The sequence below is a fragment of the Entelurus aequoreus genome, linkage group LG25, assembly GCF_033978785.1.
Source record: "Entelurus aequoreus isolate RoL-2023_Sb linkage group LG25, RoL_Eaeq_v1.1, whole genome shotgun sequence".
In the NCBI taxonomy this organism is placed as follows: domain Eukaryota; kingdom Metazoa; phylum Chordata; class Actinopteri; order Syngnathiformes; family Syngnathidae; genus Entelurus; species Entelurus aequoreus.
Window position 1 is genome coordinate 20,242,303 of NC_084755.1, and position 13,127 is coordinate 20,255,429.

At 38.5% G+C, this 13,127-nt stretch overlaps 1 protein-coding gene across 1 annotated transcript; it reads right to left on the reverse strand.

Annotated features, from left to right (window-relative positions):
• Positions 1-3,401: 3,401 nt before the first annotated feature.
• On the reverse strand, positions 3,402-9,248 carry LOC133642962 (uncharacterized). Its single transcript, XM_062037385.1, has 3 exons — positions 9,138-9,248; positions 8,353-8,751; positions 3,402-7,867 (listed from the first exon to the last, which is right to left on the reverse strand). Exons 1-3 carry the CDS (start codon positions 9,228-9,230, stop codon positions 3,989-3,991), a joined length of 4,371 nt encoding a protein of 1,456 aa, XP_061893369.1. The 5' UTR covers positions 9,231-9,248; the 3' UTR covers positions 3,402-3,988.
• Between the last annotated feature and the right edge of the window lie 3,879 nt (positions 9,249-13,127).

A 13,127-nucleotide genomic window follows, 5' to 3' on the forward strand; every position in this document is an offset into this window, starting at 1 on the left:
GCTTATTAATTAGAACCACAACAAATATCGAATATTAATGTTTAGAGTAAGTACACATATGTTAACAGCAAAGGTTTATTCGGCAAGTTGAAATGGCTGACTGGAACTCTTCTGACTTGCCTGTTAGCATATCACTCCAATTAGCCAGGCGCTGACCTTACGCTCAGCTAGCCTACCTGGCTCAATCGTACACGCACAACACGAACGGGGGAAATGAGGGTATGACGTTTAAATATACACCACATGTCAAATAAACACGATTAACTTACGTGTTAAAACTGGACCGAAGAGTGTCGGGAAGATCAACAGTCCTCAATCAAGCCGGGAGGGTCAAGATCCGCCTATCACAACCGGAAACAAATAGGAGACGAGAAGGATTCAACTTCCGGGTCAGACGAAACTAAAACGGTACAACCCCCTGGCGCTGTTTTGTACTGTTCCTGTACTTGTTTTGATTATTGCTTTGCTTGTATGTAAATGTTGCATATTATAAATAAAGGTTTATAGAAAATAAATAAATAAATAAATACAATAAACTAAAACGGTTGTTTTATTTGATTTCTGCGCCACATAGGTTATAATGCAATCAAATTCAGTAAACTATTATAAATTCACTTTTGGATTTGGTTATGAACAACAATAATAATAATCGTTTTTTCATGCACATATGTAGTTTTGATGTACAATAGTACTGCATTGATAAATAACGCAATACTATGACAGTATAGCAACTAGTTTGTAAGTTGATTATACTGTTATTTTATTAATTAAATGATTAAAATGATAGTCAAAGTATTGTTTTTTTCTAATATACTAATTTTCTGCCTGTTTTTAAATCCCTTGTAAAAATTCTCCTTTTTATGTAAACGACACTTATGTTTTGTATTGAAAGACCTTTTTAACATTAAGTAGCATACTGGAAGGGTGAAAAAAATAGTATTGTATGTTCCCACAAACATATTTTGTTTGTTTATTATTTATTGTTTTAATACAATTAAAATATATTTCTCAGAAGTTTTACACTATTTCAGTGAAGATATGTTTATATTCTTATTCAATCTTTGTATATTTTTCCCTCTAAAAATGTAAATAAAAACTGTGTTTGGCTTTTTACTACTATGGGACATTGCCATATTTTTATATAATTTACAGTATTTGGTATATACTGGTTATTGCTTAATGTTGTGTTAATATATGTTCTTATGTGTGTGTTTCAGGTTTTTTTTTATCGGTTTCGTTTTTTATCCCTGTATAATTTTTTATGTTAATACTTGCTTTCCAGGGGCCGTACTTATCAAGCTTCTCAGAATTACTCCTAAGAAGTCTGCTAAGAGTTGACTTAAGAGTAAATAAATTCTTCGCTGAAAGCTGCACTTAAAAGTTAGTTATCAAGCGTCTTACTCACACTTTCAGCGAAGTGTAGGACTGAATCTTAAGTGTCACACTCAGAGCTGAATTACGACATTACTATGTGCCGTAAATGGAATTTTAGGTGACGTCATTTCTGTGTCCATAGAAATGACCAATCACGGAAGGGAATCCGCTGTCTAAGAATAAAGAAATATATTGGAAATATTTAAGTGGACAACGGGAGTGTATATTTTGACAATAAACTACAAAATAATACAAAACAAACTAGTCCCCGCCGGCACTAACGCTACCGCTCCCTCTCTTTTGTCGCCCACACACTCACTGACGTCACTCACCTCACGGCCACACACATACGCTACTGTCATAACATTTTCTTTCCAATTCATTAATTAGGCAACTAATTTGAAACTGGTGTGGGTGGCTCTATATATACTAGCCCACTGCAGCCACATGCAGAAATCAACATGGAATCGAAAAGTATTAAATCTGTGACAAAAATAATACCCGCTCTGTCTAAACGATACCGTTTGATCAGCTGCTCGTCATCAAACAAATCCAGAACATCGTTCCGCTCCCTGAATGTTCGCACACGTCTCTCTCGCCTCAGTGCCATCCCCTGCTGGCAACTCCTAACCACTTAAGACACCTCTGAAGGTCTCTTAAATATCGTGGAGAGTAGGAGTGATTCTTAGACTTAAGAACGTTGATAAAAAGCTTTTATTCTTAAGTTTGAGAGTAGGACTAAATTTCGCAAATTCTCAGGACTTAAGTGTAAAATGGCACTCTAAGAAGCTTGATAAGTACGGCCCCAGGGGCCGTACTTATCAAGCTTCTTAGAATTACTCCTAAGAAGTCTGCTAAGAGTTGACTTAAGAGTAAATAAATTCTTCGCTGAAAGCTGCACTTAAAAGTTAGTTATCAAGCGTCTTACTCACACTTTCAGCGAAGTGTAGGACTGAATCTTAAGTGTCACACTCAGAGCTGAATTACGACATTACTATGTGCCGTAAACGGAATTTTAGGTGACGTCATTTCTGTGTCCATAGAAATGACCAATCACGGAAGGGAATCCGTTGTCTAAGAATAAAGAAATATCTTGGAAATATTTAAGTGGACAATGGGAGTGTATATTTTGACAATAAACTACAAAATAATACAAAACAAACTAGTCCCCGCCGGCACTCACGCTACCGCTCCCTCTCTTCTATCGCCCACACACTCACTGACGTCACTCACCTCACGGCCACACACATACGCTACTGTCATAACATTTTCTTTCCAATTCATTAATTAGGCAACTAATTTGAAACTGGTGTGGGTGGCTCTATATATACTAGCCCACTGCAGATACATGCAGAAATCAACAAGGAATCGAAAAGTATTAAATCTGTGACAAAAATAATATCCGCTCTGTCTAAACGATACCGTTTGATCAGCTGCTCGTCATCAAAAAAAACAAAACATTGTTCCGTTCCCTGAACGTTCGCGCACGTCTCTCTCGCCTCAGTGCCATCCCCTGCTGGCAACTCCTAACCACTTAAGACACCTCTGAAGGTCTCTTAAATATCGTGGAGAGTAGGAGTGATTCTTAGACTTAAGAACGTTGATAAAAAGCTTTTATTCTTAAGTTTGAGAGTAGGACTAAATTTCACAAATGCTCAGGACTTAAGTGTAAAATGGCACTCTAAGAAGCTTGATAAGTACGGCCCCAGATGTTTATCTTTTTGCAATTTTGTGTTCCTCTTAAGCACTTTGGTCAGTGGTTGCTGTTTTTAAAAAGTGCTGTACAAATAACGTTAGCTTGGCCCAGTAATTACAGAACTGTTATGTGTTTGTTTCTTGCGTCATATTATTTATATCTGATTTTTTTAGGAGGAATCAGAGAAATTTCCATCAATATAATTGTGTTGATGATAAACAAACCTCAAACCGTGTTCATCTTACCAGGGGATGTGTGGGTCACATGTACAAAAACTGCATGCCGTGTACCTCACAAAATGGACCAAAGAAACACAAGTTTTTTTGCATCTGAAGTATTTATTCTCTGTGAACATCACAATCAAAATGGTTGTCCATTAGTTGAATCCACAAATATTTAAAACATGATGCTACCATGATCAGAGAACAAGTTTCATTGGACTTTGTTAGTTATTGGTTAAAACAGAAGATTGTATTGTTATTTTATTGAAAAATATATGGGGCAAGATCATATATACCTCCATTAAAACGCTACAAGTTGATTTGAAATGTTAGTTAAAAAACACGAAATGCATCAGATTAATAAAATGCAATGTTTTTAGGACAACATCAGAATTTGATTATATTTTATTTATACAGTATATGCTGTGATCCAGTATTAAATAATAACCACAGTAATCAAACCATTCGATCAACTGATGATGCAAGTTTAAAACAATTCTAAACATGTAATTAGTTGTTGCACATATTAAGAAGATAACTGTTGTAGCAATTGAAACAGAAAGAAATGCAAAATAAATATGATGGAATGTCCTATAGCTTGCATCATTGAGTGGCAATACTAGTACTGTGCAGTTCATGCTTAGTATTTCTCCTTAGCCATGAATTTTACAGTATGTTGGGCGAAGAGTATCGAAAATCAGGGCATATACTTAATTCCTTTTAGTCTTGGAATAATCTGTATATCTCTGATGTCATCATGCTGGAGCAGCCAACACAGGTATCGCTCTGTGCCCATCCCCCAACCACTGGTAAGGAGTGGTTTCACCTGCCGCATGTCAGTGTACCACTTGTAGGACTGCTGTGGAACTGCATGGTGTCTGAGAGCCTTTTGTACCAATGCAGGGGTAGAATGACGTTCACCAAGACCAATAGTCTCTCCCAAGCCCAGCAGAAGGTCTGCAGCCTTGGCTTTGCATCGCCCACTGCCCTCCACATAAGCCTGGTAGAAGGGAACCGCTAGATGGTCCATCTCAGTCAACCAAACAACACCGCAATATTTTTCTATCAACACCCGCTCTCCTTTTCGTGTAAGCTTTCTTCCAAACTGGGGCTGGCCGTCTTGGACCCACTCCAAGCAATCAGCAGAGGGCATCATTGGAATGGCCTGGTCAAGAGAAACCCGTGGCACTGGGGTTTCACCCTCCAACTTACTCAGCATGGATGTGACATGTGTGAGGGTCCCTGCAGTGTGGAGGATTATCTCAGAGTGTTTCTTGAGTATTGACTTAGTGAGATGAGCCAGATATCTCTCAGCGATGGAAATAGCACGGTCCATGTCCCCCAACAGTTCACACTCCACATGATAAAATTGATTCAAGTGTGTGGAATCAGGATCTTCTCCTCTAAAGCTAGGAGAGATGTAGTAGGTACCCTGTAGGTTCTCCTGGAAGCGGAGGAAGTATTCAAGCACAAATTGCATGGAGTCGGCCAGATAGATGTCTTGACCCAAGAGGTGAACGGAAACTGGCTCTGAGTCAGACCCAAGACCCATTGGGGAGGAGATAGTGTCTGTAGTGAAAGGCGTCAGAGCATAAGAGTACTTGCAAGAATGGCTAAAATATTCCACCGTGCTGTGGAAAAGAGTGTTCTGTATCTGGAACAGGTTGCGATACCACTGGCTGGTGATTGCAAATGTGGAGTGTGACTGAGGGTCTTTCCAAGATTGTGGAGCCCTGCACTGAGTGATTTTAGAGTACAGTGTTTTGAGGTCATCTAGGTCAGCAGGTGGACCATCAAGGGATGACACATAGCCAGGGTACTTTGGGAAGAATTCTGCTTGTGGTCTAACAATCGTTGGACCTTCGGGGGAAGGTAGCAGAGGAATCAGCTTGGTGTGAGCGTAGTCGATCTCGAAGCCCTCAAAGATTAGTGCAACACCTTGAGCTCTCATTCCTTCCGCCAGTAGTTGGGCAACTCTATAAGTGGCCAAGATTAGTGCTTTGTAGTCTTTTTCTTCCAGCTTCATGATGTCACTGGGCAGTGGTTTGCGTGGCACCACCACAGTTATTCCAGGAGTGTTTGGGTATGGTGTGAGGAAAGCAACATGTTGACTGTCTTCCCATACTCTCCACTGTTTTTCCTCTCCTTTTACAATCCGACTAAACAGGTTTTCATCAGAGAGATCTCCAAAAAATTCAAAGTTAGAAGGTGCATTTGTTGTTGGTAGTCCTTTCCTGATGTGGGCTTGAACCTTGGCCAGTGCTTCATCATCCCAACGAGGTCCACTTTTAGATGAACAGTATCCAGGGTGGTAAGAGTGAAATTCCTCCTGACTGGCAAGATGCGGCTGCCACTTCGGCACTAAGCCATGAAGTGGGAGCAGTCTAATTTGAGCTGCCTGATTTGGGTTGGGATAAAAAACCAAAGCGCAACGCTGCACTCCCAGTTGCTTACATAGAACATTTGATACAGATTTCGCCCCATTTAGCAGCACCAAAAAATCAGGTTCAGCCAAATGGAAGATGTCATGTGCCCCACTGAGCATTTTTCGAGTCAAAATAGTTGACCCGGAGGTCCAGGGATTGGGATTGAGATATGCAACCAGCTCATCTGTTTCCCAGATCACGTCAGAGACATTATTCAGGGGCCGAAGTACCTCAACTCTGGATATTCCGTCAATCATGGAGGCCACAAACATTACAGCAGCATTTGTCTCTATAACAGCATCCCCTTTAGAGTCCACAGCAATGACTCCTGCACAGACATTTTTTAGGTTTTCTGTCATTACTTCTCTACATGCCTGTCTTAGGCTATAGCCTTTGTGATGGTAGAGGCTGGCGATTTTCTGTGCAACTGTGTGCCTCAGAAACACATCTCCATCTCCAGAACAGGAAATAGCTAATGTGTTATCAGCATATATTCCTGCCCCAACTACTGCTGTGTCACCAACTCGTCCCTTCAGTTTCCCCACTAGCCCGCCCGTTGACGATGCAGCAGCCAATCCACGCCAAGAATCTAATGCCACAGCTCCAACTGTCTGAGGATGATTGTTTTTTGAAGGGTTTACAACACTGAGCTTTGCAGTTAGTTCTCTGTGGCGGATATCGGTGTGAAAATAGTCAGGTGTGACAGGTTGAGGCTTCTTCTCCAAGCCTAGCAGGAACTCCTCAGCACCTTCTCCCACAATAAGGGAATGTGAGCTTTTTTCCATGACACATCTTGCCGCTTTTATTGGATTCTTTACACTTTGCACACAAGCAACAGCTCCAGACCTCATTTGATTGCCATCTACAATGGTTGCCTCCATTTCATTTTTGCCTTCTCTGTTGAATACAGAGCCTTTCCCAGCATTAAAGAGAAAGCAGTCTTCTAGAGCTTCCACTGACCTCTGAACTGCATCCAGGCTCTGGCCACCGTTTTGGAGCACTTCGGATCCAAGGAGTAAAGCTGTTTGCAGAGCAAACTCAATGACATTTATCACTTGGGCATTCATCATCATCCCCTCTCCAGCACCTCCATGTATCACCAACGTATAGTCTGGACTCATGTCTGAGGCCGAGTCAGCCGTTGTTTTGTTGTTGCATGTGCTCTTTGGACAGTGGTTTATCGCTCTGTTTACTTTCTTTGTCTGGTTTTGTTGAAGGAGACACTCCAGAGCTCCCATTTGACAAGTGATTGCATATCTGAGCGCTAAAAGCATCACTAACGTCAAGTTCTCCTTCAGCTTCTCCTGCAGCTTGACCAGTTCCAGAGAAAAGCTCCCTTTTGCATTAAGCACAATACGAATCTTATCCCTTTTCCCAAGGTAAGTTACTGCTAGCTGATCCTGAGCATAAACATTACCAACTCCACACTCTACTCCCTCCATCCAATCGGTTCCAGTGAGGTACACAGACGGACAACCAAAGCGGTCGAGAAACTTTTTCAACGGATTGTCCTTTGGTAAAGCTCGACGAAGGGCAGCTAAGTGGGGACCGACACCATGTCCAGTTTTAGTGTTTTTGATGAGAGTCTTGTGTTCCAAAAAGGCAACATGGAACAAATTTAGGATGCTATTTGTATATTGGATGGTGTTGTCGGGGCGAATGCTAGATGCCAAGACACTGACTAACTTACGGGACTGCATGGTGGCTGAGTAGGTGGGATCACAACGGCCATGTTTGTAGTGGCGCATATGGGTAGGAGTGACAAGCATGTGAGAGACAGCGGGTTTCCCAAGAGTCTGCATCAGGGAAAGTTGTAAAGAGAAGTTGATCCAAGCATCATAGAGGCCTCTTTGGCTTTTGAGAGTTGAAAATACATCCGGATATGAAGACACATCAAAAGTGACAACTGGATATTTGGATTTTAAATCAGGGCTGGGCTTGGTGTTTACCCCTTGCAAAGAAAATGTAAGCGATGTTGGCTGAACAGACCCTTTCACATTATCTGCATCAGTGTGGACTATGTTTACGTCAGCTGACTCAGAAAGTTGGTACACGCTGCCAGTTACGAGGCCAGCTACCATCCCGTCCACAGCACAGTGCTCGAAAAGCAATCCTGCTGTGCAGTCTTTGAACACTACCAGATTCAGCACCTGCCAAAAGAGACATAAGGAAGATTACTGTGCTTTTTATACCACAAACTAGCAGTTCATGAGGTATGATGTTTTATACCATATACCAATAATGAAACTACTCAACATTTTTTTCTGACGTTGGGTGTAGTCTCAGGTTTCTGCTACTTTGCAAATGCCTGTAAAATTTAATCAAATATGCCTTCCTGCGAGTAACATTTCTGTAAATTAGATTGTACAGCCATTTTTAACCTGGATAAGTTATTAGGGATGAAGATGGTCTTCATTTTATTAACGAGTTATCTATTATTGAAACATGGAGCTATATAGATTATGGCCGTATTAACCAAACTAACTAACTTGCAACTCTTTGAGACAATTTTATCCAGCAGGTCTGCAAAAGCAATGATTCATACTTAATCATAATCACAAACTCCGCATTAAGGTTTCCTGTGAAAAACGGAACTAAAGGTGGACTACAGTGTACAAGGTTTAAGAGGTCCTACCTTGTCGTAGTATCTCAAACAGGGCCCGTCTTCTCCTCCCAGTCTCACTGCATTAAGGATGTCAGACAGTTCAGAAGGTGCATTGCAGTCCTCCAAACTTAACGTCAGCACGGCGCTCTCCATCTGCTCCAGTGATGCTAACGCAGCTCCTTCTTTCTTAATGAGCTCTTCCCTAATGGCAGCCCAGGATTTGCGGTCCAAAGCAGAGAGGCTACAAATGGTTAAGGGGTCATTCTTCTGTCTTGTGTTGGGCTGCTTAGCTATTTTAGCCAGCTGGTTGTAGATGTCAGAGAAGGACCGAGCAGATAATGGCCCACCAGTGGTGGAGCGCTGCAGTATGTCTACTGGGAACACTCCTCCAACACATGTAATGATGGCATGGATGCTGTCAGGGTAGACCTGGAAAGGAAAATCCACACAATATCTATAATTTTTTATATTAACATTAGTGTGATAACTTCTTGAGCTAATTCTTAGCCATACAATCTAGAGTCATATAACTTGGTACTTCACATATGCTAATGTTAGCTTGCAAGCTTACTAAAATTAGCATGCTAACTTTTTTAGCTAATTTTGCAGCCGTACAACTCAGAGTCATATAACTTGGTAGCCTACTTGACACAAGCTAACCTTTTTGAAGCTGTACACCTCAGAGTCATATAACTTGACGCATTCTGTCTGTTAGCATTTTAACGTTAGCATTTCAGTTTGGCTTGCACATTTCAGCATTTAAACACAATTTCTCCTGAAATTGCATACTCTGGTTGACATTTTAGTATCAGTACCTTAATTTCATCTCGACTGCTGCCAGGAATTCGGGTTGCAGCAAAAACCTCAGATTGTTGGGTTTTCTCCAATGGCAGGTCACCCTCCAGCATTGTTGGCTCACTGTATAACTTTGCCGCAGCCCAGAGCAGAGCAGATGCTCTCGCTAACTGGGTGCATCCCTTCGTTTCGGATGGAAGAAGAACAACCGGGAGGGCGGTGGAGGTTGGCAGGGGGTCAGCACAAGACAGCAAGTATCTCTTGAACTGCTCGGTCACCCAATTCTCTTGGCCGGCAGCCTTGGATGCTAGCTTCTGCTGAGCCTCTAAAAGAAGCCCCCTCTGCTTCTCCAGTGTGGTTTTGAACTCAGCGTAAAGATCAGGACTTAAAGTGAGCTGGAGGACGCGGCACACTTCCTGCAAGGTCACGTCCAACTCCGGAACAGGGTAGTCAAGAAGATTCATCCTGTTAGGATTTAGGAATTGGAGAGAGAAGTGGAAATGTGATTATTTAGGGAATTGTACACTAAAGTCAGAAATTTCGGACTTATGAGGTCAGATGTAAACAAAAAACTTCACTGGCAACCACAATAGGATTAAGGAAAATTTGCTGAAGATAAACGGAACCGTCCAAAGTAACCGATATGTACAGTTTGTCAATGGAGGGGCCCATGCTCTGCTTCAGAATGTCACCGTGAAAGGTAAAAATATAACAAATCTATTAGTGGCAACATAGGAGAAAGTACATATTACTGTGGTGCACTTAAAGACCCTTGATTAAAGTTAGAAACAGAGGCGTCACTAATTTTTTAAATCCAGGGGGGGATTCAACTCATTGAAGATGCACTGATAATAATATAATCATAATAATAATGACATATTAAAATGATATCCACTGATGATAATCCTTCCCAGCAGGCACAAAATATTGATACAACGTTGATTATACATACATCTCCTTTAAAACTGACTTTGAAACTATTTTGCAAAATAGTTGTATTTGTAAATTGAGACAATGTTGGTGTCTAACGTTGGATCCACATTGTTGGTTGGGAAATGACCAAATTTCAATGGTCAAAACAACGTCAGAACCCAACATTGAATAAACGTCGTCAAAAAGCATGTTGTTCCAACGTCAGGTTTGAGTTGCTCAACGTCAGACCAAATTCAACAAGTTCTCAACGTTGTTCTAATGTCTTGTGCTTGCTGGGATATGTATCAGATATTCTCTACTGTAGACTTTGAAGTAAAGCAAAACTTGACAGATTTATGAATTTTTTATTTTTTATTTCAGAGAATAATGACAGATCTTATGATTCTTCAAATTCATTTTCTGGCCCTTTTATATTGAATTTGTTGGCACTTTTTGTTAAAAAAAAAAAAACCCCAAACAAATCAAAACCAAATTATTTAGGGGGTTTATTTAGATATGTTCTGTATGTTAATACCATCTTTAAAAAGTAAAAAAACAAATATGAAGGTTTTTAGATGTGTTTTAAAAAGCTGGTTTCAACCAAAGCCATGTAATAAAAATGTTTTTAGTGCATGTAACCATACTAAATGTGTGTGCATGGGGCGGTGAAGTTGGGTTTAATAGGGGGCCCTTTAGGGAGTCTTGTGTATGGGCGCCCAGAATTTGGTGCTACGCCCCTGCCTACCACTTGTCACTTGTGTTGCCAGTTGTAATAATAATAATAATAATAATGGATTAGATTTAGATAGCACTTTTCTGTCCTAAGCATTGATCTTCTGACATAGGTGCGCAGGTTTGTGTGCTTCTACAATGACGTCTGCTCATATCAAAACCACCGTCTAAGTTTAGTTCCTCAAAGCAATTCCACTTTTCTTCTATATTTGTTCAATCTATTAATGAAACTCTTTTTGCATTTTTATTTTGCATTACCTTGTGTCTGACTTTATTTCTGTTGTCTTGTTAACTGTAGGCAGGACGGTGCAACAGTGGATAGTGCTCAAGAAGGTCCTGGGTTTGATTTCCGGGCTCTCTGTCTTTTTGTGTGGAAATTGCTTGTTCTCCCTGTGACTTGAGGGCCAACTTAAGAAGCTAAATCCTCTTCACTATTTGGTACACAATTATTGACTCATGCCTTTTGGAGAACTCTGGTGGGGAAATCAGATAACACATCCAGTCATTTTGACAAAAATTTAAAGCGCTTTACCGTCAGAACTGAGGTATTTAGACAGTAGTGTTATTTTGTTGAGGTATTTTCAGTGGAGAGTAAATCCATACAGCTTTATGAGCTAGTAGTCTGTGTAGAAAGTGTAAGTGTATATATATATTTTGTATATATATATATATATATATATATATACATACATACATATATATACATACATACATGTACTGTGTATATTATATATATATATATATATATATATATATATATATATATATATATATATATATATATATATATATATATATATATATATATATATATATATATATATATATACATACCGGTATATATATATATATATATATATATATATATATACATATATACGTACATATACTGTGTGTATATATATATATTACATTATATAAAAAGTATATCTAAGTTTAATTTCTACAGTATTGTCCCATGAGAATATATACTGTAATACAAACTGTAATACAACTTTTGCAAGATACTGTATACTAAAAGCCTCAGTAAGGTGTGTAAGTATTAAATGATTACACATAAAATAATAAAATAGGATCATCATAAATATTTAACTGTTTCATTTAATAATTTGTTATGTCTATAGGAAGCATGACAGTTTGCAAGTGGCATCAACTCCTCTTCTTTGCTTAGGACAGAGTCGGTGGTAGGACCAAACAATAAAAAGCAGTATGCAACATCACATTGCACGCGATGCCTCTAATTTGTCCTTACGTTCCTTTCACGTGATTCAAAATTCAAACAAGATGACTTGAATTTTTAGAGCCTGCTGATACTAATACAGTCGGGACAGACACCGCCTGTATATACTTTTATTTGTTGATGCTCTTTAATAATCACATTTGTCCTGATTAGACCAGTGATCAGGCTATCCAGTTTTCTTCGAACATGCGGACAGCAAGGACACGTATCTTGTGACTTCAATAGCTTAATAACTACATTAGCCCTGGCAGCAATAATAGTGGAAAGCTCAAATGTTCTTGTTTTGTTCTTTCTCTTTTCTCCCACTCTCTAAAAACATGTATGTATGTTAGCTGACATGTATGTATGTATGTATGTATGTATCTATGTATGTACGTATGTATGTATGTGAGCTGACATGAAGACACTAAATTGTCCATTTGTCTGATTGGTTATTTGGATTACACCCTTGGTGAACCATCAAACTATATATACATTATTAAAGTCATATCATCAGATAACGTCACAATAACTCTAATAGTTATGATCAATACAACAAAAAAATACATTAATTAGACATTTTGGAAACATATATATATATATATATATATATATATATATATATATATATATATATATATATATATATATATATATATATATATATATATATATATATATGTATATATATATATATATACTGTATATATACATATATATCTAATATATATTTATATATATATATACTGTATATATACATATATATCTAATATATATTTATATATATATACATCTAATATATCTATATATATGTATATACTGTATATATACATATATATCTAATATATATATGTATACTGTATATATATATATATATATATATATATATATATATATATATATATATATATATATATATATATATATATATATATATATATATATATATATATATATATATATATATATATATATATATATATATATATATACAGCCCGGCCCCCGGCCAAATTGTTTTAACCCAATGCGGCCCCCGAGTCAAAAAGTTTGGGGACCCCTGCCGTACACATTAAACAGCTTAGTGATCCTCTTTGTAAAATTGTTGCTTTTTCTACTGAATTAAACTATACATTTATCAACACATGG

Excerpts from the sequence above, each read along its gene's own strand:
- LOC133642962 (XM_062037385.1), bottom strand. The coding sequence starts at position 9,230 with ATGCTGGAGGGTGACCTGCCATTGGAGAAAACCCAACAATCTGAGGTT. Across the intron at positions 8,752-9,137 it reads GCAGTCGAGATGAAATTAAG|GTCTACCCTGACAGCATCCA; the intron begins GTACTGATACTA and ends TTTCCTTTCCAG. Across the intron at positions 7,868-8,352 it reads GTTTGAGATACTACGACAAG|GTGCTGAATCTGGTAGTGTT; the intron begins GTAGGACCTCTT and ends CTCTTTTGGCAG.